The sequence below is a fragment of the Drosophila pseudoobscura genome, chromosome X, assembly GCF_009870125.1.
Source record: "Drosophila pseudoobscura strain MV-25-SWS-2005 chromosome X, UCI_Dpse_MV25, whole genome shotgun sequence".
NCBI lineage: Eukaryota > Metazoa > Arthropoda > Insecta > Diptera > Drosophilidae > Drosophila > Drosophila pseudoobscura.
In genome coordinates, this window is record NC_046683.1 from 3,154,572 (window position 1) to 3,181,580 (window position 27,009).

General features: G+C 44.4%; 2 protein-coding genes across 2 annotated transcripts in view; one reads left to right on the forward strand and one right to left on the reverse strand.

Moving 5' to 3' along the window:
- LOC4815507 (uncharacterized) overlaps positions 1 to 27,009 on the reverse strand; it is a 52,811-nt gene that overhangs the window by 14,772 nt on the left and 11,030 nt on the right. The window lies entirely within an intron of this gene.
- On the forward strand, positions 961 to 3,230 carry LOC6902241 (protein regulator of cytokinesis 1-like). Its single transcript, XM_002133732.3, has one exon. It carries the CDS (start codon positions 1,200 to 1,202, stop codon positions 3,132 to 3,134), a length of 1,935 nt encoding a protein of 644 aa, XP_002133768.2. The 5' UTR covers positions 961 to 1,199; the 3' UTR covers positions 3,135 to 3,230.

Here is a 27,009-nt window from a genome sequence, read left to right on the forward strand (position 1 = left end):
GGGGGAAAACTTTCGGTCTAATCCATGATTAAATGCAGAGTACAGCCCACACCAGACCGGCCCGAAGCGATGGCGATGGACAAACAGGTTCAATCATTCAAGAAAAGCTACATTTCCCTCTCTATCCCTTTCTCAAAGTCTCTCGCTAGTCGGCCGGAAGTTATTCTCGCTCCCAACCAGTGCACCGTGTTGGCCAATACTGTGGCTCTCTCTCTCTTAATGTTGTGCACTTCCGGCTGAAGAGATCTGGAGCAGGAAGCAAACGAAAAATCAGAGCTTAAGCTGAACAATTTTGAGAGCCGATTGGCAGCTGCATTTCCAGAACTCCTTTACAGGATTGAAAACTTAAGGCCTGAACACAAATAAATTACACATTTCTGGAGCCACAAGTCTATCAGAAAAAGTTATAGTCTAGCAGAGGACTCAGTCAGCGAAACAATCCTGTTTTTCAATCTTATCCCTGATTAACGCCCATTCATGGAACTGAAAGCGCTTTATTGGCAGGTTTAAGGTGCTCCCATTTTCGCAAGTTTTAGTCGCATTTTCTCGTGTTCTGTTAAACACTCAATTAAGTGCTGTTAAGTGCACAATTAAATGCTGTTAAGCGCACAATTCAGTCCTGTTAAGCGCATGACCGAGTGTATTGTGCGCTCAAAAACCTCTGTTATGTGTAACACCCGATGAAGTATTGATAACCGAATCGGGCTGCGTCCGCTGTTATCACGATAACGCCATTCCAGACTCATTATTTCAGAACCAAACTTGAGGTTGGGCTCAAAAAGTATTTATAAAGAAGACAAAAGCTAAACAGCCCTAAAAATGGTGTCAATTATATGTTAATGCTTCATTAGATCATCTATTTTTTTTTTGTATTGCAATTAAGATTTGTTTTGTACCGAAATTTTGTCTGGCGTCATTCGCGTCTGTGCGGTGGCTTTCTGCTTTGGTACACACATTTCTCATCGTAAATTATCTTTACAACTGGAAAACCTTGAAGGAACTTATTTGCAATATATAGTAGGTGTTTTTTTGGCCGCACGTCAATCAGAATCAACTTGTTTTGTGCTTTGAGGCTTGAGGTAAATCAAGCACACAAAATTTTCAAAAACAATTTTCGAGAACAAAAAAATCAAGCACACAATTTGTTCCAATTATTGTTCCGTCACTTATCGCGAATACAAGACTCATTCCTATTGGCTATGGCTGACCCAACCTCCATCAAGGGAGAGATCCTTGAGATGACTGGCGAGCATGTGGAGCAGCTCCATTCAATGTGGTCCCTCATGTTCGAGCCGAAGACATGCAAGGACTATCTACATAAACTCAAGGCGCACGCGGATAATTTCTATACGGATCTGCTGACCGAGTCGCGGGAGAAGCAGGAGGCCATCCTGGATGACATAGCCGCACTCGGAGCCGAGGCCAGCGACCTCACCCGACTCCTCCATGAGACGGTGGACATTGGTGAGAGGCCCGACGATGTGCCACTGATCATATGGCAGCTGAAGCTGGACGAAAGCATTGAGCATCTGCGCGAGGAGCTCTCGAAACGTCGGGCGGAGATCGGGGAGCTGCTGATCCAGCAGGATGAGCTCTGCGAAGAGCTGGGCGCACTGCCGCTCCCTCTACTGGCGGACCCGCTGCCCCTGCCCGATGAGATGGACGGCTTTCGCGACCATCTCGACTTCCTGCGCTCTCAGCGCGCAGAGCGCCAGACGGAGCTGGACCAGCTGCGCAAGGCCATCAAGCACGACATGAAGATGCTCGAGCTGATGCCCCAGACCGATGCAGAGCATCGCCTACTGAACGATCTGAGCCACAATCTAACACCAGAGACACTAGAGCGGCTGCGGCAGATGCGCAACAGTTATGCCGAGCAGATCCAGGAGCTGCGCTCCGAAATCCAGGACATGCGCGAGAAGATCTACTCGCTGTGGGATCGCCTCCAGGAGACGGACGAGAGCGCCGTGCGACGAGTGCGCGAGTGCACCGAGAATACGCAGCGCACCTATGCCATCCTCCATTCGGAGCTGCAGTGCTGCCAGGCACTGCGCAGCCAGAACCTCAAGACGTTCATCGAGCAGCTGCGCCTCGAGATAAGCAAGTGGTGGGATCTAACGCTCAAGAGCCAGCAAGAGCGCAACCGCTTCTACAACTTCTACAATAAGTATTACAGCGAGGACCTGTTGGAGCTGCACGAGCTGGCGCTGGAGGATCTGAAGAGCTTCTACACGTGCAACAAGGAGATTTTCGATCTGTACGAGAGCCGTGCAGAGCTTTGGTCCCGCAAGCAGGCTCTAGAGGCAAAGGCCAATGCGCCGAATCGTTTCAACAATCGTGGCGCCCAGCTCCTTAAAGAGGAAAAGGAACGCAAGGCCATCAACTCGAAGCTGGCCAAGACTGAGCAGAAGATAACTGAGCTGGTGCACGCCTATGAGGTGCAATCGCATGGCCCGTTTCTGGTCTATGGCGAGAACATACTGGAGCTGATGGCTGGCGCATGGGAGAACTATCGCCAGGCCAAGCAGAGCTCGGTCCGCAAGAAGGCCCCGCCCACCACGAAGACGGGCGGCAGTAGCAAGCCGCCGACTGCCGGTTCAACGGCCCCACGCACGCCCCCAACTTTGAAGAACATGTCCTCAATGTCGTTGCGCAAGACCCCAACGATCCAGCTGCTCACTCCCACTATGACCAAGAGCACTGAAAATCTGCACAAGCGGCTGGATCCATCAGCAGCCAAGTCGCCACTAAAGAAGGTCCGCTTCCTGGACGACACATTGCGTCGCAGCTGGGGATTGGGCACACGCTCGAACGAGAGGCCACGCACAAAATCGCCCAGCGATTCCGAGTATATCACCGATGAGACCACTGAAAATGACCGCGAAGCCGGGATCTCCTATGACGAATTTGTGCCCACTAGTCGCTTAGTGCTGCCCGTCAGCGTGACTCAGCGTCGGCGCGATCGCGTGGCTGTGCCACCAATTCGCCATGTCCTCGTAAACCACAATTCGGTGGCGTCGGCCGCCAACACACCGCCAAAGCAGGCGGTCAATCAGGAGGAGAAGCCTCGATTTGGCCATCAATGGAAGCCCCCGTCGCCCCGTAAAAGTCGCATGTGGCCGAAGCCACGATGAGATTATCTATCGAAATTACTATTCGTACTACCTATGTTTTAAAATTGTTATTTGCGTTTTATGTTTGATTTTATTTGTTGCACCTTTATCTGTTTACCTTTATCTCTGTTTCATTTATTTTCGATGTTGGCCCAATAAAAATTAAATTATCTTCAAGAAGGAAAAATTATGCGTCTCTCGAAAACGGAAGCATCAATTTTTGCGTTTTCCAGACTAAATCGGAATATCTGCCTGAGAAAAACAATTGATAGAAATCCTTTGTATGCACGAAAGGAACTTTAATAATAATTTCGAATATTCGGAGTATTCTGATTCTGCTGATGAAGAGCTTTCCTCTATTTCCAGTGCATTTGATGATGATGATTGCATTTATTAGATGAGGTTGGTCCCTTTAACCCCATCCGGTCGCTGCTCGTTTCCATATCCGGTTATTTTTCTGATTCCGCTTCCATTTGAGCTTTCATTTCATTTCGGTTCGCTTCGCTTCGGCTTCCCTTTCTGTGTACTCCGATTATGGGCCGGGCTCCGGGCTTTTATGGGCCCATTGTCAATTTAAAATTTGGCTTTGACTCAGTCACGAGCCTCCTTTGAGTAAATCAAATGGTTGTCGTAAATGCCATGTCCCTGGCTGATCCCGGCCTGAACTGTTCTTTATGGCCCCCATATAAATCCTATTTTGTTTATCTTAATTTGCCTAATACGAGTTCTTTTTATGCTGTGCGAATCGACTCGGCGGAGCACGAATGTTCCCGGCATAAAAATCGATCAAGTTTTCCTTTTCCTTTTCATTTTTTTTTTTTTTTTGTTTCTTTTTTTAACATTTTTTATTAATTTGTGACCGAGAAGTGTTCATAAAAAAAAGAGAATGTTTTGTCGTTGGTTGCCTTTCGTTTGGGTTCCTTTATTGATTTTCCCGCTGAAGAGCCGCCCCGCCGCCAGGGGGCGGGAAGGAGCCGAGGACTAATCCCGGCCAGATATACAGATATACGTACAGACACACACACACACACATATAGGAGTATATTTGGCTGCATGTGTGTTCGTGTATATTGATATGCTCAAAGCGAATATTAATTTCAATTTGAATTGAAAAATTCAATTGGAAAAGCGCACAATGAAGGCAGAAAGGCAGGAGGCAAAGGACAGGCCATCGGCCGGGCAGGGTATCCCCGTTGTCAACAGCCAGGTCTCCGCCCTGCCCCCCACTCCCTCTCCCTCTCAGTCCGAATTTGAAGAGCCTTCCCATTCCATTCCATGACAATCGCTTCTTTATTTTCTTCCGATTTGTGTGGCCTTCTAAGCAGATTTTAATTTTGGGAATAGCGGAGCGGATGAGATGGCTCTCGTCGAGCACCTTTCGAAAACACAGGAAATAGCTCAAATTGAATTCAGTGATTTCCTACGCCCAGCAGTTCGCATTTCAGCAGCAGCTACGGTCTCGTCCTCTGGCCTGCATCCTGTGGCCTCTCAAGTGCATTTAAATTGCTCGTCTGTACCCGGTACGAGTATTGTAAATGGGAATTGAATTCGCAAGCTCCTAAACGGCTTGTACGATTTTGATGGAATTTTGCTCTCCAAGGAACCAATCCGAAAATGTTCTACCCAACCGAATACCTGAGATATAGCATGAGCATTTAAATACACAATTTTGCGGCTAGTTTTGTGGGCATATTTGTATTAATTTAGCTCTATTAAAGATAGCGTAATTTTACTAAAACAACCTATACTTTTAGGTGAAATTTTTCAGCTAAACCACGAAAACATCATACTGTTTAAATTAAATTCTTCTTGTATAACCATTTGTCCTCTTTACTTAACAAAAATAATTATCAAGATATCTTTCACCAGTTCGGCGCCAGAATTCCTAAAGTTTAGTCGCTTATGCATGGGCCCTTAATGGATTAAATGGTTGTTTCTGGTTATGTTTCTTGCTTATCAAGACTGGTTATGTTTCTTGCTTATCAAGTCTGGTTCTGGTTTGTAAATCTCTGAAGTAAATAAAGCTTTAAATTCTCTTTCTGTATGCAAATTTCGTATGTCTTTCCTCTATCCACTCCTTATTCCATAAGCAGTAGCAATCTACCTCTTCCTCTAGTCTGCGATAAGTTTACCAAGAATCTCGTCGCCTAACTATAAATATTTCCAGTAGATGGGAGCGAGAGTGTTCAGCGGCTTTCTAATCTGGAATTTAGTCAATGCTTATGCTTTTGCGTCGAACACATGGCGTATACTTAATGGCCAATTGGTCCTTGGGCCCGAATAAGTAGACTACGTTTTCCACGACTTTGGGCACACATAATTCTCTCTCCCTCTTTTCCCTGTAAGCCTTTGAAACACACACTGGTATAAGGCCAGAATCATTCAGGGGCAGCAGGCAGAAAAGGTTTTCCCAGAAGCCACCGAAGCAGCCGCTGCGCAGCTTCAGTTTGCGCCTCAGCCGACGTCGCCGTCGACGGGACGTCGTTATCCCTAATGCTTGATGGCTTGAATAAAAGCTTAATAAATATTGTGCGCGCCCAACTTTTTTGGAGGACAAGCCATGACGACGACGACAGGGGACGAGGACATCTCCTTGGCTTCGCCATGCTGTTGCTGCTGTTGTCCTCGTCCGTTGACGACCCAAAAACAGTATGGCACGGCACGCAGGAAGTGCAAATACCCTGCCATAAAGCAGTGTTCCTGGGATGGCTGCAGGTACAAGGTATGGGTGAGAACCCTAGCGGGTTTCCCAGCGCCAAGTCCGACTGAAGGACTCCTTGGGAAGGGCACAGATTCGTTGCCTTCGCTCATTTGCCTCTGTGGCAGCGCCAGGTTGTTATGCGTGTGTATTGGTGTGCCTGCGTGTGCGTATTGGTGCGCGTGTGTTCGAGCGACTGACGGCAAACATTTATACGAAGAACACAATTTTTTTTTGTCATTTGTCTTAAAGCCACAAAAGGAAAACGGGATGGAGGGAGGACGAGGGGGACTTTGACTTTGACTCCCACAAAGGTGGTAAAGGGAGGCGGGGGCTGGAGGGGTGGAGGGGTTTCAGCTGTTGACTCTTAAAGCTCTTTGTTGGTAGCAACCCTGCCAAAGCTTAGAAACCGCCAAATTTCGTCAAAATTTAATCCATTTTCCCTGGCAATATCCTTGAGGAAATCAAAGAATGGACGCCTGCCAAAGCTCTCTTGGGCGCAACCTGGCGCCTCCCTCCCACCCACACGAGAGGTCTGTCTGTCCGTTCAGGCGAAAGGATTGGGTGAGAACATTGACACAGTAAATGAGATGTGAAAAAATGTCGGATGGAAATCATTTTACAAAAATATTCCACTGATTGGTATGAGATTTCGTTTCAAGTTTTGAAAATTCTTTTCAAACGAAAGGAAAAGGCCAATCGAGTTCCATAGACAACGAATAAATCCCCTAGTGCCCTGATGTGTCCTTTGACAGTGTTTCAGTGTACAGTCACGGGTCTCTCTGTCCAGGTGAATAATTTTCTGAAATACTTCTGAAATTGGCATCGCCGTCAGGTAGACACTTTAATCTGTCTCGCACTTAAATTGGGGCCCTCGGAGGAGAGCTTCCAGGAGAGCATATCCCCCACTCAAGTGGACACCAAATTCATCAGGCCCTCCGGGCATTCGCCTGTGGGAGCATTCAAGTGGATGCCTTTATTTTATTCCTTTGCCGCACACACACACACACACACACACACATACAGTTGTGTTTTTGTGTGGTCTAGTGTAAGCCAGTTTCTGCTCTAGACCGAAATTCGATAATTGCCGCTTTATGAAGCCATAAATTAGATGAACACATTAGAAAGAAAGTGCAATGGGATGGGGAGTGGCTTTCCCGGTTTCCCTGTTTCCCGGTTTCCCTGTTTCCCGGTCATGGGGGGCAAAGTTGGAGGAAAGTTTTTTGCCGAGCATCAAAGAGCTCACTTACACTCACCTCAGCACACGCACACGCACACGCACACGCCTGCTAATTGCTTTGAAAACTGAGGAAGAAAAATACATGAAAATTGTGTAATTTTGGCTAATTAATTTTCATGCTTTTTGATAACTTTCGAAACGGATGAGCGAAACGAAACGAATGCCACAGGGGAAAATAAAATCAACAAAATCAAGAGCAAAACTTTTGGCAGTAAGCCAGGCCAAGCTGCTCTGCTCTTCTCTGCTCTGCTCTGCTCTGCGCTGCGGTGACAAATTTTTATGTCAATTTTCTTATGCAAATCAAGTGGCAAAACAATTGACAAAGTTTGCCTAAGACATGGACAGAAACACACAAAAAAAAGCAGCATTTTCTCCTGGGGGAAAAGGGGAAAAAGCAAAGAAAAACCCAGGGAAAACCCAGGGAAGCCCAGGGAAACAGCAGCGAACAGTAAAACCGGCCGGGCGATGAAAAATCAACAAGAGTATAAGAATATAAATATGCAAATGAAAAGGCAACGCAGATGTTCAATCAACAGTTGACTGGCCTCGCCTTGGATATACATACAATATACACTTACAAAAGGATATATACATAGTTCCAAATTTAGATACATACATTTGTATGTACAAGGCTTATATAAGGCTTATGTAGCTTAGTAGTAGCTGTGGGTTAGAGTGTGTCGCTGATTTGAGGAAGTTGATGAATTATTCACTCAAAAATATAAAATATTAATTGAGAAAAAATGATTGCTGGCTGATTAACGAGGCCAACAATCCTTTGGTGTTTTTAAATACGTTACTCGAAGAGTCCAATACGTGTAGGCACATACATAAAGTAGACTCCAACCCCATAACCGGGAAATATGTGTGCCATTGCTGCGTCTAGTGGTAGACCCTGGTGGAGTGAGCGAGATGTAACGGCCGGATGGTTGGTGGGAAGAGCGATATAGAGATGTAGCGGACGGTACGGAATGGATATAGCTGCTTGGAGAATTGGAGGTGGGTGGTACTATTCCCGTATGGGCAGACACAGTGACTACCACTGATGCGGCCTCCAGTTGCTGGGCTGCGCGCTCCATCTCCTTCAGGTGTCTCTGAAGGGCTCAAATTCAATAACCCGAAGAAGATCTGGTCAAAGTTTTCCAATCTGAATACCCAGGAGGTCAAACTGCTCCAGAAGATACCCTCCTGCTCTGCCGTATGGAGATGATATATGTATGTTTATGCGATCAGCCACCGAGCTCATTTCCTTGCTGGCGAAGGAAGTGAACCTCCGTCAAACCCTGGATCTGGATGAACTCCCAGATGGAATCGATCAAGGCCATGGGAGAGCTAATGAGCTAATCAACACCACTGAGTGATCTCAACCGAGTGCCTAGTGATTTGAAGGATGTACAGGATACAAGACAGTCGATGGGAGACCGACTGGAGCATGAGCCCTTGCGTCGAAGAAGCTGGATCATCCGTAATCCTTTGCACGATTCCAAATCAGAGCTCAAAGGAATGAAAGCATATATTTAAAGGCTCGTACATACATAGGTGCATGCTATGAGCATATATGTACAGTATTTGTTTTTCTTGGATTATCCCCAATTGATTTTACAGCCGCTGGGCAGCCACGGCCGCAGCCAAGGCCACGGCCACGGCCACGGCCTTGGGCCATCGAACAGGAGCGAGGACGAGAATGCAATGGAAAATGGCAAATGGAAAATGTAAAAGCGGAAAACTTTCCTGCATATTACGCGTACATTCCTCTCATTCCGCTTTGGCCGCTTGTTGCCTTTTACTTTCGCTGTATTTTGCATCGTTTTTCCACGTTTTCCCACTTTTCCGCCTGCTGGGCAATCAGTTTGTGCTGTTGACAGTTCAATTTTCAAAAAATATACATGCGAATGAAAAGCAAAACTTTGTTTTCCCGAGTCCCAACTAACAACAAATTATGGCCATGGCGAATGCCGCCAACGGAAATGGCGAGCGGGCAGCCAGAGAACATTATATCCCCCTCAGGTGAGCCACGATTGTAGGCAGAAAACACTGAAGAGCAAAACGATCCTGAGGCACTTTATAAACGAGGCCTTGCGGAAAGTATTCGACCTTACTTGGAGAACCCCAAGACGAACAAGACTGTCGCTCTATGGTGATTCTTAGGGTTCGTAGGGTTCATTCTAGTCCATAGATCAATGGATATGTAGTCCTTCGTCTCCCAATGAACTGCATAGTTATGAACCAATGAACAACGACCACTCCCAAAAGTAAACACCAACTGCTGTGGTTCTCCTAATTTAAACAAAACAAGCTTCATTAAAATCAATCAAACTACAATATACATTGGGTATGTAATGTTTTTGCAATATAATTTGAGTTTTAATTGCTCTCCGGCAGTTTTGCTGAGTAAAACCCGTCACCCACATCCACATCCCACGTCCCACGTCCCACATGTCCTGTTGGCAACGCAAATTGTCAAGCCAATCAATTTGATTGCTCTGCAGCACACACACGCACAAGCACGCACACCTATGGTGAACAAAAAAATACTCTTAAGTAAATAACTTTAACTGAAATTATCATTGGCAGAATCAATTATTTTCCATCGGACTGTGTACATATTCCAAAGGTGGAAGGTGGATGTGGCTAATCAGCCAATATAAATAATCCATAAATGTACGGCCACTCTGGACCAATTCAGAATATACGGCCACACTGAGCAAAGGAAGGAGGTCGACGTGCGAAAGAAAGAACGAAAGTCGTGGTCGGAGAAATAAAGATATAAAAGTAGATCCCAGTAATAACTTCGTTATGATCAATGCCCAAGCAATGTACACACATAGTACATAGAGCCCCGACAAGGACCTGTAGCCGAACCCGAATAAGTAGGCAGGGAGCCGCAGTTCAAGCAGGTTGTTGTTGCTTAACAGTTCTGCACACCAATGACCAATGATCTATTAAATACCCCAATTTTGTGTCAAATTTCTTCGATCAAGTCCCAGGGATACATGCGGTACACAAACCGTTTACAATTTGGTCTTCACTACTAGAACTTGAACCAGTTGGACTGCGGAATGGGTACCCTACGGTGCGCAAAGGAGGGTCTGAAGACACATCATTTTAATAGAAAAAGTTTGAAATAAAAAGACATTTTTTTTATTAAAAAACATTTTAATTTGTATAAGAAATAGTGTAAATAAAAATCATATTTTTGCAATTTTTTATTAAATGAAATTAAATTTATTTTTAATTTTTATAATGTATATTGAAAGAATTTAAAATAAGAATGGAAATACAAAAATTCGAAAAATATAAAAAATATATGCTAGTGTGGGTAGGTACCTATTGCTCTGACCGTAGGTGTATGGTACGCGTATGTGCTCCCTCTGTGAGGTGTGTGAGCATAATTGCACGCGTGCAGGTGTGTGTGAGTGTGTTCCGTGAGATGCCACAGCTTCAAGGTCCGCTGCCCATCTGCGTCCCCGTTTCCGCCGCAACACTACCTCTGCCCTGGGCCCTCCGCACGTTTTCTTAATTTTCATTATTTTTCGCTCATTTTACTCGCAAGCAGGCGAAAGAGCGAGAGACAGAGAGAGAGAGGGGGAGGGAGAGTGAAGGCGAGAGGCGCATGAAAACTGTTGGCACATTAAAATGCACATAAAAATCATTAACCCAAAGATGTTGACAGCAGGACGGCACACAGCAGTACAGCGGAACAGGATGGTGCAGAACAGAGCAGAACAGGACAGGACAAGACAAGAGAGGCAGCCCATCCCAGCCCAGCCCGTCCCGTCCCGGCCCTGTTGACTGGCAATTGTGTTAATGGAGCTGGCTCCCCCCGTCCCCTGTGGCAGCACAGCGCCTCCGACTGTGCCCGTGTTTATTTTGGCATTACGGTTAACTTAATAATTTCACCTACTTAATGCACAGTTGTCTCAGAGGAAAGGTGCAAATACGCAGAGCAATGAGCAATGAGTGCGGATGGGATGCTATTTGTGGTTTACTGTTTGTTTTTGAATGTACACACCCTTACCTTATGTGGTGTGTACCTTGAATTGCTTGCTGTCTACGCTGCAGCTCCCAAGCTTCCCCCCCCGCGCCTGCTGTCTCTTCAACAGGTAGCCCTTGCCTTGGTCTTGGTCTGCCTCCCTCTACACACACACATACATCTCTCTTTCTGGCAGGCATGGATTGTTCTCTGTGTGTGTGTGTGTGTGTGTGCCCCCCGAAATGAAATTACAGTTATTCGAGCTCGTTGAGTTTGCTTCTGCTTCTGTAATTGTGTGTGTGTGTGTGTGTGTGCGTTGAGTAAATCAGAAAAAGGTTAATTTGCAATTATGTTTTATGTGTTTGCCTCTCTTTGTGTGCGTGTGCTGTTGAGTGCACTCCCCTGGCACTTGAGACCAGGTGTCCATTTTGGGCATATACATCTCTATCTCTCTCCCTCTCTCTCTCGCTTTCCCCATTTTAATCTCTTTCTCTGTCTGTTTTTCCTCTCTGCTAATTTCTAAAGCATACTTTTTGGGGCCGCTTGATGGCAGGAAACGGAAGACGAGAGACGGAAGGTGGAAGTGAAAGTAAACGAAACGAAATGAGTCAACGAATAACAAAACTTGGCGTCTGTTGTCTGCAATAAAATAAATTTCACTTAATATTGTAGTTGGTCCTGCCGTTTGCTTCCCATCTTCTCGTCTTGTTGTACTTTTGTTCTTATTGTTCGTCTTTATGCGTTGTATCCCAATTGTTCTTTAGACATTTTGTAATCATAAATCCAAAGAAGTTTCCGCAAGAAGAAAACTTTCAAACGCCTGGCGGCATACCCTACTATCCAGGATACCCGGCTATCCAGCCCATGCTGGGCGCTGAATCTTGCTTTATTTAATCGCCAACTCCACATACAATACTATTGACATTCATTTGGATCCCTGCCATCCTTCGAATACTTCTGCCAGAGTATCATTTGCGTTGGTTGAGTAAATTTGAAATTCAGCTGTCCCTGAAGGCCGCGGCCTTGCCTCAAGTTGTTTTTCTTCGGCTCTATTGTTTGTCTCAATCCTCGAAAGGAATGGTTATTGTGGCTGATGTTCTGCTGGGCAGAATAACAACATTCCGTCACGTTGCCGCCTTGACTTTGAGCGCAATGACAAACACAAAATACTGTGTATCCTGCGAGAATGATATCTCTTTTTTTTTGTTTTAGTGTGGCGAGCGAAATGAATTTGACACGCGTTAATTAAGTGGCCTCAGCCTTGGGGTCTCGACAGAAACAGCAGCACTCGCTTTGGTCCCCAGTCTGAAAATCAATTTGACGCAGCTGTCCCCCAAAACCCCCACCCCTCCCCCCACCCCGCCGAGCTTTGCAAAAGTATGCAAATGAAATGGACGAGGAAGGAGGCGAAGGGGGGCGGGGTGTCCCCCGACAGGCATAAACCCTTTTTTAATTGCACGCATGCCGGGCCGTGGAGTGCGCTTCCCAGGCACTCCTGAAAAAGGTATCCAGGGAACCGTGAAAAACCGCAACTGAGACCCCAAAAACAGAACTCATTTTATGGTGGCGCCCACTCCTCCACACACACACGGACACACGCACACACGCACACAAAGGAGCATTTAAAACGTATTCAAAATGCAAGTTTAAAGACGCCCCAAAGTATGCAAAAACAACATAAAACAAGAATTCGTATGCCCTGCCAGAGGAGAGAGCCTAACGATTTGATAAAGGTGCCACAACCTTTGAAATATTCGCCTTTTTTTCAATTTTAAAGGCACATAAAATTCATTAGAATTCCACAATTAGTGCACTTTAATGCCCAGCCATATGACACACATACAGACATACATGTATATTCAGCATATAATAAATACATTTCAAGGGTATTCAAAGCCACATTCCGGCATTGTACTCGTCCTTTTTCTGTTGTTGTCAGACGCATAAAAACGCCAAAAAGGAAAGCAATGAAAACTCAACCACAAAGGGCACACAAAACATAATCGCACGCACACACACACACATCCACAGACACATACACCCACACATCACTCCTTTCGAGAACTCTGCACCTCCGAAAGTGTCTGTCGGGGGCACAGTCCCGAGACCCAGACCCTCCAATGCAAATTAGCTTCAACCCCCCGCCCCGCCCCGTCTTCCAGATGACAGCCGACTGCCAGCATCCCCTAAGCATCCCCTAAGCGTCCCCTAAGCACACTCGTATGCAAATTTGCCGCAACTGGCTTACATTTTACATCGCTCATACTCGCATGAACCGAACGAACCAAGGGCCGACGCTGATTTACATGAGAACTAAGCCAACAATAGGGACGGCAACGGCAATGGCAACGGCAATAGCGATAGCAAGCCACAAACTACAAAAACCTGACGGTTGGGTCTGGGGGCTCGAGGAGTCTGTTTATTAATTCATGTGTAAAAATCAACCCGAAATAAAACAGTTTGAATATAAAACATAAAGTGTTTTATGCGAAAAGTTGTACTCGCATGCGGGCTACGGATAGGGGCCGGCCTACAAGAAATTTGATTGCTCAGCGAAAGGCAAAAGTCATCTGCTTCACAGGGCGTTCTCTGGAAAATACTGCAACTGTGGGATATTTTGAAGAGCTATCCACAAGGACAATACTTGAAGAAAGTTTGCCGAATGGAAGTTTTTTCCGAATTCGGATGCAATTTACTCATAAGAATAAAATTTCAATAATATGTACAAAAAAAGCTACGAATTTTCAAAATTAGTTGAAAGTGATTTGGTTTTTTTGCTGCTTTTTTTCAGTAATGGAATAGCCATGAAAATAAAACCCCAAGCAGAACGCCATCTGAATGACACATATTTTATTTAAACTGACACAAATCCCGACTTTGAGGAGACATCGAATTATTTCATTATATAAATTATTTTTGGCACGATCGAGAAGTAAAGTCCGTCAATACTGCAGTCTAGAGGCTCTTTTTTTTTTAGTTAAATTTTGAGATTAAAGGACGAAGTGGAACCTCCTCGAAACCTGCTTCATACAAGCATGCTCCGGTTATCACTTACTTTTGCGTTTTGCGTTTTCAGCCGAAACGTACTGTTTTCGTTTTAAGTGCTCCCGTTTTCGCACATTTTTGTCTTCTCTTTCTTCTTTTTTCTTCTCTTTCACAACCAAGTGTATTGCGCGCACAAAATCCTCTGTTATGTGTAACATCCGATAAAGTATCGATAGCCGAATCCGGCTGACAAACTATTTCAGAGCCAATCTTGAGATTGGACTAACAAAAGTTATGTATAAAGAAGGAACGGAAAGATCTGGCGTGTTGCGTGTACATCTTTGAAAGTAAATAGGAAAGCCGGAGCCTGCCTGATAAAAGGGTTATGCCGTAAAGAGCTGAATACTCCAGCAAGCTGTCTAGTGTCTGGGAAATTAATTTATCGAAAAACTTATCTTTTCAGAGAACTTTATGAGGCTGGCTTTCGCAGTCATATAGATATATTTTTTATCGCTGCGAGCTATAGGAAAACTTTGGAAAGAGGGTGCACAGCCAAGGGATTGGCTAAATTGACCGGAAACAGTTCTGGAAACTTTAGTGAAAATTCACATAATATATGCACTGGTACTGTAAGCAACTGCGAAGCTTTTTTCCCCTTAAGCTTGCCATATTTCTAGGTAGTTTTTGTAGAGTAAGTGCGCAAGAAACTTCAGTTCAACCGAGAACCAATGCCAAAGACAAAACAAGAAAGTAATCGATGAGAGGAAAGGCTCCCCGTCATTAGACGGAAAAAGAATAGGAACGGGGCCCGATTTGGGATGAAATCGGAACCCATAAAGATACGCCCAATTAGTCTTTAAAGTTTTGCGCCATAAAGCAAATAATAAATTCCCTACAAATGGAAAAGCGAACGGCAAAACTTTCCACGTTCCAAAAAAAAAACGGAATCTTTTAAGCAAGAAAATTGTAAGAAAAACGGGTACATAAAGTTCGTCACTGTTCGCCGTTTTCTTCTCTCCAGTTGAGTAGCGGCAACCAATTAGGCCAAAACAACACACAGCCCCGTGCCCCTTGCCCCGTGCCCCTTGCCCCGTGCCCCTTGCCCCGTGCCACCGCCACGCTAGCCTGGGGGCAGAGCCAGTCCTTGGCTTGCCAACCGAACGGAAGGATACGAGCAGCACAACAACCAAAAATCTCTTTCGGGAGAGGAGTGTCCTCCAGCTTTCGGTGAAGTTTATGCATATTAAACAGTTATCCAAGCGGAAGGGAAGAGCTAGATGCCAGCGCCGCGCCGCGGCGTGGAGGGAGAGGCAGAGGCAGAGGCAGAGCGATGCCGAGGAGTCTGTTTGTGGGCGAGAGAGCGGGCAACAGGAAATGGGAGCCATGTGAGCGGAAATTCCACATTACAAATTATGCAAATCACATGCGCTTTGATTATTTCACATTTTATTTTCATTCTCCCCCCCGACACGCCTCTCCAGGGCCCACTAACCTGGCCTCTTTGGCCATTATTTAGTCGGCGAAATTCAATTTGAATTGTTTATCGTTCAGCGGAAGCTCGGTGGTCGCTCGGCTTCCGACTGAAACACATTGAATATGGGCTCGTGGGTTCGTCGTTCCGAAACGGAAGGTGTCAAAAAACAGCACACAGAGCTTTGCATGATAGAAGCCTTCGCCTCCGGTCAGTTTCGGACGACCCCGCATCCCGATGACATCGCTACGAGAACGAACAGCTGCGAAGCTACTGCCGCATCACGGAACAATTGCATAAAGCATAAATCGCCCAACGGGCCTTGTGTTTCCACAAAGAAGAGCACCTGGCAGATATGAGGCAGGACTAGAGGCCATCCCAGAAACAGAGATAACTTCCACAGTCAAATGGTAAACAGTCTAAAAGCCACGTAGATATTGTCGCTACCATTGGAGCTATTGCCGAACCTGGCCAGATTGAAGATATCACATGAACATGAAACAATCTCCGAGTCGATAAGATTCCTGGGTGCCATGCCATTCAAGACCTTCCCAAGATCTTACCATCTACCAAGTTTGATCCTATATTCTACGCCACCGGCAAACAGACCAAACCGGCAAAGTTTCCTGTGTATTTCAGAAACATATTAAATCTTCTATAGCCCTCCTGCAGTTTTCTTGAAATCGGTCCTATCTTGGAAACTGCGATTAAATACAGCTACAACTACAATATTTGAATCTATTGTGGATCTATTAGAGTTCAACGTCTTGTTATTGATCATTATACACCGATCTCAGATGGTCCAAGTCAACGCAGTGGCAGGCAATCCCCATCATCCTGGAGAATATTTTGAGAGGCCATAGGGTTATTTTAAATGATATTACTTTGAATAACATATACATATCTTTGCATATTCCTGAGACAAATTGTATTTCCAAAGGCTTTTGTCCTATCCAATTTGGAAGAGACAACCTTCATTATTTCTTCTTTATTTTTATCAGTTGAGAAACTTTGCCTTCCTTGATTTTCGTACTTAAAAAATTCGTTTTATATTCAGTCAAATTTTTCGAAATTCCAGATTTTGAAAGCGGAACGTGCCTCGTTTGAATTTGGTTTCGTTTCGCCTCTTTTATGGCACAGAAATCGTTATTTTGTCGTAAAGTGCGTATAGGGGCTGAATCCGCTTTTATTGAACACAATTTTGATTTCTTTTCTTTATAAGGACTATACGGCGAAACGTGTGAACGACGCTGTGGCCACGAGCTTATTTTGAGGGTAATACCAAATTTTTGGAATTTCCCAATCATTTTAGATTAAAATATTAGCATTTTTATGATTAGGATTTTCACAAAATTCTTTGGTTTAAAAAACCAAAATTCCTCTTAAACTCGTTTAATATTGATCTAAAGACTAGCTTTAAAATTGGACTTAAGTAGTGAATGCTTTTCTGCATCGTTTTGGAGCCCATTCCCTTGAGCCACATCCATCGTCCTCCGCCTCTCCAGTCCTTACTCTCTCTCTCTCTCATTCCGCTTAGATGTAGACTTGAGCATCTTCAAAAGCCTTTTATGCAGTGATTATACCAGACAGAACTCTAGCTCAAAATGCGTTGGCAATGACAGCCAACAAAAAAAGCGATGCGTGCCTGTCAGGATTGCGTGCTTAAGCGATTTCCAGAGTCCCCCCCCCCACGGGCTGACGGCCAGAGGAGGGGAGGAGAAGTGGCAGGGCAGGGGACAAGTGACAAGAGATAAGGGGGGAAAACACCATTTCACTTGCAACATTGCGTACAACTGCAACGCCAGAGATGTGTTGACAGTGTTCGCATGCCGAGAGTTTCAATAGAGGCACCAGATATTTTCCTCCTCCACTTTTCCTTTACTTTCTCTTGTCCCTTGTCCCTTGCCCTTGCCCAATCCCTTTCGCCCTGTCGTTTTCTCTGCAACATTGAATGCTTCTCTGATATTGCAAATTAACAAAAGAACAGCGAAAGGAGCATAGCATTGAGAGCAAAAAGGACTCGCTATAGACGATTCCAATATGCAGGTGAAATTTTTTCTAATTTTCAGGAACTTGAAAACTAATTCATCTTACCTCCAATCTAGAACTCTATTACAAAAGTGATCTATGGTTAATCCTTTAAGCAGAAGCAATTAAATACCAAGAGAATAAAAACAATTTGTTTGGCTTAAAGTGCCTCCACCTTTCGCTTCCACGAGCCAGCGAACAAATCTACTGCCAAATGGCGTTAAAACTGTTGGCAGCCTTTCAATGCCTGACCAAAGGACAGCGTGGAAGGACGGCGATGGAGGGCTGGAATGGGAGAAAGTTAAAAGCGGAATCCAATACGAAAAAAAATGCATCAACTCTTGGCTCAACGCGCCGAATCGTATATACCCTTGCTCGACACCCACTTAAATGTTGTTAAGGCACTCGAAAAAATAATGATCATCCCACTACCGAACCGGAATTCATTAGAGTTCGAATAGGCGGCTAATTCCTAGCTTTTCAGGAGTGATTCCTGTGATTTCTGAGATATGCTGAAAGTAATTTCCTGCAGACAATCCACAGTGCAGAGTGTGGATAGAAAAATCTATGTTTTCCTCGTTGCAAGGGTACAAAAATTCCTCAACAGTTGGCAGGAGCAGCCAGCGGTTTTGTGGCATGGTGCGATGCGATAGTTTATTAACTAGTTTTCTCCTTTCCTGTGAAAGGGTTACACACACGCACCCGCAGTCCGCAATCCTACCACCGTTTTTATTCACGGTACTCAATGGGTACAGCGGTATGCAGAATAATATAACAAACAGAATATATGTATAGATTGGTGTATATCTGTGTCATAGGGCAAGAAACTGTGGTGTCCACAAACTTGCAGATAATCCTATCAACCATATAGCCGAATCTGAATCAGATCGGATTATTAGTATAGCCAGAATGAAGATAACTCTCCGCCACGCACTCGATCTTTCTCCGTTACTCGCCTACTGGCGCCACCTGGTGCAGTGAGGGAGATGGTATTTCGTTACCGGGCGGACATAGATATCAAACGGAAGGTGATGAATGGAAAAAGCTAGAATATTGGTCCCTAGGTGGAAGAAGGATAGACAGAATGCAGGAATGCAGAATTGAAAAGGTTTTAGAAAATGAGTAAAAAAGGTCATAAAAGGTCATAAATAAATATGTAATGCCGGAGGGAAGCTCCTTTTTTTTTTAATTTTTCAGCGCTTCTAAAATGAATATTGAAAATCTCTGCTTTGCAATGAAGCCTACTCGTAGAATCAGTAAAAAGAGTGGTCAAAATCTGTAAAAATAATGTTCAAAATGTCATTTAGGTACATACGAGTAGTGTATCCCCACACATGCATCCCCTAAAACCGCGAATGTCATTTTCGAGAGCGTTCTCTATCTCTATTTTTACTCTTCACAAATGCAAAATATATAAATTTATTGCTGTGCGGTTGGTTGGGAATAGAAAACAGATGGGATTGTGTCGCTAAATAGTTTTCATTCGGTTTTCACTCTGCAGGAGTCCACTTTCGTGGAAAAGAAAAGGATGCCAAATTTGTTGAGCCACAGCTGAGCGCATCGCAAATGGGAGGAGAGGAGCTAGGAAAATACTCGATAAGAGGAAATCGAAGAAAGAACAAGAGTGTAACGATGGAGAAGTTGGAGGTTGAAATTCGAAAAGTTTGCAGATAACAAAGGGACGGCAGAACGAGAAAATTAAATGTGGGATATCCGGAAGCAGTCGAGGCTGCATGTGTCAATGCCCCCTAAGAGTTGGCGATGGCCAGGACAGGTGCCCACAGAGCCACAGAAAGTTAAATTGAGAAAAACGTTTCTGGCAATCAGAAGAGAAATGAATGTCCGCCTAGAGAGAAGGAGAAATGGGAAAGCGCCGCCACCAATGAAGGGAAATAAAAGCCACTATTAATAATTGAGAAATATCTTTATTAATCCCGTCCTGGGTGTCCGTGGTGTATTTTTCTTTAAAAGTTTCCGGACAGACTTGATTACCCGTAAACTATGCAGAATTTATCCATTAGGGCCCGGCACATCTTTCCCTTAGAAGAAAAGTTTACAGGCCCAATTGGAGTCCCTATATCTTCGGGTATATCCACTCTATCGCCGCGAATCAAAAATCCTGCGAAGGGTTGTACAATCGATCCTTTTTTGTGGATATCCATGCCTTTGCTGAGTTGCAAGTTCGAAGCATGAGACAGTGATCTACTCATCCAAAGCTACAACCTACGTTTTCAGGGACAGAACGTTTTCAGAACCCAGCAGAATAGTTCTTCAAAACCTCAAAATATACATACATGTAGGGCAGTCGAGGGAAGTGGCTAGGCTCCTTTCGCAGGCTCCACTGTAGCACAGTGTTATTTATGATTATTGCGAAAATTCTTAAATAAATGTAAACGTTGCGTTTCCTTTCCACTCCCGCTCCTACGCCCGCCTGCCCGCCCAGGCTCCCCGTTATAGACCGCATCGTCCTGCTGAGCGAGATATAATGAGTTTTTTAATAAAAACTGACGGAGCATGGGGCAGGATATAATGCCAGGACGACGCTAAAGGTAAAGGCGACAACAACAGCAGCAGCGGCGGCGGCAGCGGCAGGACGATGATGGAAAAGGGCACTGACGATTCTAGACTTCGTACATCCCTCGCACCCTGGCGAGGCTTCAACTATTCATTCAAAATTTAAATATACGGCGTCACCCTTCATTTAGAAGATGGAGAGAGATGCCGCAGGAGAAGCAGGAAACCAGCAACAATGGCCAAGAGAGGAGAGGAAGTAGGACAGAAAATGAGCGAAAAGAATTTCCCAACTCAAAGGAATTGAACCGAGACCTTTTCGACTGGCCAATGCCCGTATGATACATCCAGAGGGGGCTCTTCTATAAGACTAGCCACTGCATTGTTGTCCAGAAACGATGATTTCATTTGATTTACACACAATCATAGCCAGAGCAAATCAATTACCAAGTCCAGTCAATGGCTGAGGCCAGAGACTATTATGGTGATGATATGCACTGTATACCAAGGGGAATTTTTTTGGGCTGGGGAGCGGTTTTTGGGCAGCCAGTTACCTGGAATTTCATGAGCTTTTTTGCTGAATTTTAAACGCCATTCGCCCTCCAGGTGCAAATGTCGTGACTTGAATTTCCTTTTTCCACAAACTTTTCCTTCCATTTTTTTTTTTTTTTTTTTTGCTGTTGTCGTCCTCTCTGGTAATGTGCTTTGTTACCTGTTTCGCCTTGGCTTTCTGTGGCTTTTCTGACTCCATGAGGGGCACGGGGTAGGGTACTTGTGGATGGAAGAGCAGGTCAACAGCCGCTAGGCCCAGCAATCAAAAAATAAGAAAGAAATAAAAAATAAACCAGCAAAACGGAGGCGAAGAAAGGAAATTACTTTGAAACTTTGTCAGTGGGAGGGAGAGGGGGGGACGAGGGTGCCAGGAATCATGGAAAATCTACATATTATTTATTGATGAACACTTTCATTTTTAACATCGAATATGTACGCAAAATGTGCCATTTCCATATATGTATTTCCACATCGACTTCTGTGAGAAGCAGGCGCTTAAAAATTTAATTGAAATGCATATGCATTTATCCTGCACCAAAGTCTAATTAATTTTATGGTCCTGCTCTACCATTGATGTAATTAATCAAAATTCTGCGAATAAATTACTGCGTGAAAAATAATACGGGGCGAGTGGATCGCATAACAGTCCGTATAAATATACATGAAGGTGGGAGGGGCAGCAGGCAGGAAGCAAGGATAAACATCTTGCTAAGCCTGGTATGATTGGAGTTGCCTTGAAGTGCTTTGATGTCCATCAAAATGGTTGAAAATGCATATTAAATGGGCGCACTAAGTGGCTTCCTTCAAATGCTTGACAATTAGCTAATAGCCAAGATGCAGATACAGATACGGATGCGGATACAGGGAATGAGAGAGACACTGAAATATTAGAGGCTCGAGGACATTGTATCTGCTTGAAAATAGCAGCTCAAATATATCGATAAAAGGGTTCAAGTAATAACGAAGCAAAAACTTTCCACTGCCAAACGAAATTCCCAAGTGCCAAACCAAATTGGACCGGCAATATTTTGCCTTAAAGCCCTTTTTGAAGCAATTGAAAAGTTTTCTGTTTGGTATACTCGTACTTCAGCTGATTTACGTGGAAGTCTTCGGCTCAAAGGAGCGCCACAATGCCAGAGAAAAGTGTAACATTTTTGGAACGACGAGAGGGTGAGGGCAACAGCTGCAAATCATTAAAACTGAAATGTTCTGTACTTCCCCGTGAGTACTCGCATCTCTTCACATGTCGGGCGTTTCTGTGGCTCCTTCGTTCTTTGCTCCGAATTTAACGCATTCGTTTTAATACCTTTGTACATATATTCATAATTTTTTGTTGCTATTATTATGACTCCTTAATTTTAAGCCTCAAAGTTTCCGGTTTGTTTTTTATGCCCACACTCCACACTCAACACAGCCAGCCAAAGAGAAAGGTATCACAGGGTAGGTGTGGCCAGTCTTGGAAATGCTACAAATATTGTCTAAAAATATACGATAAATGCAGGCAATTTTGTGAGCTTAAGGGGGACAGAAAATGATGCCAATCAATGATCGATTTGCAGGTAAATTGAAAGGAAAACTGCTTGGAGTTATTGCTTTGTTCCTGTGAAAGTCTCTGTCGTCTTGTCGGCACAAAACAATGGCTTCAATTGATTTCCAGTCCCATGAACGACCAGGGCTAGTTACCGCCACAATCAGGGCTCAACAAATATCCAATTGCAGCTTGTTTGCTGAAAACTTTCATCGAACATTGCATACTTATGGGCGGGGAATTGATTGGCTCCGACCGAGCTCCCACCCAAGGGAGGAGGCCTGCGGGGCTTGAGGGGCTTGAGGGGTGGCTCGAGTACGAAATGGAACACTGCTGCACCCAGGAAGTTGCCAAGTGGCGTATACTTGATATCCTCCAGATATTCCCCAGTGGCTGGGCGACTCGAAAGCTTTCACTGTAGTAAGTACGTGTACAGACGAAATGGAAACCGCATACAGACAGATTCTTGGCGTACTTAAATTCTGAGTTGCCACAGCGCCTGCTTGTTCTTCTTCAAATAAGAAAACAATTAAAATTTCCACAAAACTGTCTCATCAAACAGAGGAACAGCATTAGTTAAGAGTGGATTATAATGATTATCGAATATGATTCAATAGCATATATAATCTATAACATTTTAATCAATTTCATGTTAACTTTGGCTAAAAAGCCCTCTCTCTCAAACCCTTTTCCTCGTGCAATGTGCGTGCTCTGGTGAAGGGGAGCTGGTGTTGGTGTGAGAATAGAGCCAAAGAAGATATATTGTTGTTGACTGAGGGCCGGGTATGAATATAGAGCCGCGGCCTTTGCCGCTCATTTAATCACGTCAAAAGGCAACTTTTTGGAGGCCCGAAGTTGGCTCGCTCTCTTCTCCGTTCACTTGAAGGCTTGTCGAGGTTTCTGAAATTTTCAACTCCGCTGCTCTTCCGTGTGTTTTCTTTAGCTGAAGGATATATGTATACTCTATTTTCGGTAATGAACATTTATGATACAATTCCGATTTATTTTTTATTCACGAAATCGAGAGCTTACTATTTACTAATCCAAAAGGCAACTTGGTCTATTAAAAGTCATAAATTGAATTTTAATTACATTCGTCAAGCCCTTACAGGCTATCGTCCTCTTGCTTGAGTTGTTCCGTTTTTCTGTTGTTTTTTTTTGATTATAATATCATCCTTTACGCGTGGCGTCAGCAGTTGCACAGCTTCCGAAAAGAATGAACAATAGCGTAACGATAATTGTGACAGGTTTTCACAGAAAATTAGGAAGGAAATTCACTGGTGCACACGCACAGACTATACAGAGTTTCTGGGTTTGGTTTCCATCAGGGGTGGGGCATTGGATGCTGGGGCAAGAGTAAAGTTTTGTTTGGAGCGTGTCGGTTGCTTCTTGGGCTATTTCATTCTTAAAATTCGCCACTCAACTCGAGTAATTTGGCTCGACACGCGCACTCTCGCACACACGCACAATCACGCACGCACGCACACACGGCTGGCAGCCATTTTGACACACACAGAGACACACAGAGACACACAGAGACACAGTATATACTCACATGGCCTGTATGTGCTGACATTTAGATTGAAAAACGAGCCAAAAACGACCAAAGGCAATATATAATCGAAAAATACTTCGCTCCTCCCGCCGGTCCCAGTCCCAGTCTCATTCCCAATCCCTCACCCCGCCCCCGATGCCAACGCACCTGTCTCCGAGCAACGGGAAATGATACAAAGCAATGTTTTCGTGTAGCTGCCGCCAGGGGGAGCTGCGATCCAGGTGTGCCTGTGTGTGTGTGGCAAGTGAAGTGAAGTGAAGCGTATGCTAAATTTTTATTGAAGTGCATACAAACAAACATTCCCGAGGGCGGCTCGAGGGAGAACTGATGACACCGCCCTCCGCTCCGCTCTCCCCAATTTCAGGGCTTGTCGATGGTAATTTTCCTGTGTGCAGAAGCACATGAAGCTCCTCGAGTCAAAGACGTTTAAAAAATACAATTCAAAAAAGTGCAAATGTCGATGGAGCAGGGTCGGAGGGATACTCATTCTGACATGGCCAAGGACACGGTCCAAGGACGCAGACAGACAGCCACAAGGACCCAACCTGGACAACAGAAAAAGATAATTTACTCTATGGAGTCGGGAGCCGCATATGGAGTTTTCAAAGGGAATATTTATCAATTTTATCGGTTTTTTCCGGAAATATTGAATTTTTTTTCAGTTTTTAAATTTACGTGAAATTATGGTTTTGGTACTCTGATTTTTTTATTATTATGACAAAAAAAATAGCCCATTTCGAGCCCAAACTGATTTGTTTCTAGGGTACTTTGAATATTCCTTTACTTAATCTTGGGCTTCTGGGCCTCGTCTAGGCCTAGAACAATGTCTAACATTTTGATTGACTGTAAATGCCCTTATTCTTCCTTATCCTTATCCAACAAATGCTAACAAAAGTTTAGTGTTTTCAGGCTAAAGTATTTCCTTTGTCTGACTTTCATGTAAATTTTTCATTCAGCGGAAAATTTGCTGTATCCAAATCCCGTTTTAGCTGCCCAGCTGTTATTTTCAATTCGCATTTAAACAAGCTTTGGGGGAGACCCGGTTTCGGTTTAGGGCATGAGCCAGTCTCCCACTGTGGCTGCCACAGGCACTGCCACTGATGACGAGATGGCGCCAACAACGACACAAAACCTTAGTTCAAACACTCAATCATTTTTACACCCCATCAATACACAAACACACACATACACACACAAATACACAGACACTTTCGACGCCAGCAAACATCTGTTCGGTACACACACACACACACATACACAGACAGTACAAAGGGGCAGCCTCTCGGCTAAGTGTTGAAAGCATCGGCAAACAGGTGCAGTGTAGCGTATTTTACTATAAATAAATTTTCAATATTGTTTTCTCCTTCTATCTTTCTGCTGTTGTTGTTGCTGCTGCTGTGGGCTCAACGCAAAAAAAAAACACACACACTGTGGTGGACGGACTTTTTGAATATTTTGTATATTTTTGTCACACACTTTTTTGGGGCGGTGCGCCAACTGAAAGCCAATTGAATTTAATTCTCTTTTCAAGAGCATACAATGGCACTGTGGGAAAGATACATTCCCTTGCATCTAAGCAGCATTCCAGGACACTGTCGGCTGGGTATACCCCAAAACAAAGAGCACCCTTCAATGTGGTCAACCCACCCCATTTCGGTCTGAGGTGAGTCAACGTATTCCCAGGAGAACGAGAGCGAGAGCGGTGTGTGCTTTATTTATTATTAAATATAAATAATGAAAAATCAATAGAAATTTATTTATACATATTCATCAATGTGGTATACAAATTGAGACCAGAGCCGGAGCCCAGCTCAGCCCAGACCAGCCCAGACCAGCCCAGAGGATACCATCAACAAAATGAACATCCCAACTGACACACACACACACTCAGTGCAAAGTTCATGAGACAGGGCAAAGGGGTCAGCAGCCACAAGGAGCAGGGGGAGGAGAGGAAATTAACTTTAGGATAAATTTGTCATGTTGTCGGACAAAAAAATGGGCAAGAGAACGGCAAAAAAGGACACGCTCAGAGGATAACTCAATTATTGATGGTGCACGGGTATGCATATGCGGATGAGAGCCATAACGGCATACAAATATTCCACTGAGAGGTGCCATAGTCAAGGCTGTTATTCCCATCTATTCATTTAACTTTTTCCAAGCCACTCACCGGGAACGATCAGCCCATAGGACTGCACCTCCAAAAAGTATACATACATATACTACATGTCCCCCTACGCTGTCATGAACAGCTCTGTTCGGAGTAATTACGACTACGAAAATAAAATTGATTTACATTTGATTTAGCGACGTGTGAATGCTCTACTTCTTGCGTTAGAGAGTAACGTCACCATTTGACGGAGAAGAGCGAGAGCGACATATTTTGTCTTCTCCAGGAAGCGAGGGAGCGTGTATCTCCAGATAGGCACCATCCTCTATATGCTCCTCATCATACAAGATAATGCGAAATAGATGACTTGATAGAGTTCAACCAATCCACTCAAGCAAGAGCATAAAACACAACCAATGAGGACGTTTACTAGGCGCATGTTCCACCATGTTCTCCATCATGTTTTCAGCTTTTTAGCTAGTTGTTAGGTGAAGTGAAGATTGATGGATTGCAATAATTAACATTAGAATAGAACTAGACCTCGTGCTTGCCTTCGCCATCACCGGTGTGTCCTCCCTCATGAAAAGTGCAAGAAAAATTGATAGAGATGTGCGGCCTGCTTTGTCCCTGTCCAAACACAATAACCACATCTCACCAAATGAATTTGTCCCCCTTTTTAATACATGGAATAAGTCACATAAATCATAGTATTATATGTGCATATACCAACTGACTGCCGGGTAATATAGTAGTAGTCTGTAGTCAAGCTGCCACAAAATGTTAGTCATGGATAATCTGGTAGCCTTCCATTGGCCAAGCGACACAGTCCGCCCTGACTCCAAGCCGGCCTCTGTGGCACCTGTCCTCTGCGGACTCTTCATGGAAATTGGCAATAAAATTAAATTAATTTAAATGCACGTTAGCAACAAACAATCGTTAAAGGGAGACGGAAACTGAAGCAGTGCCAGAGCCAGAGCCAGACCATGAAAGAGCTTACAATCTTATTACTTTATTGCCACTTGACTGTCTGTGGATGCTGAAGGGCTGGTGAGCAAGGTACGGCTTGGGCTGGGAGTGGGACTGGGCCTGGGCCTGGGCCTGGGACTGGGAAAATGGGGAAAAGGGTTGCTTCCCGTCTGAAGCTGATGAGAGTGTTCAATTTGTAAAGATTGGTTGACTCAGCAAGGTAGCCTTCTACAGCTGAAGCAAATCCCAGCTTCAAAATAGTTCAAGGCGAGTAATCAA

Coding starts and splice junctions, on each gene's coding strand:
- LOC6902241 (XM_002133732.3), top strand. CDS start 1,200: ATGGCTGACCCAACCTCCATCAAGGGAGAGATCCTTGAGATGACTGGC.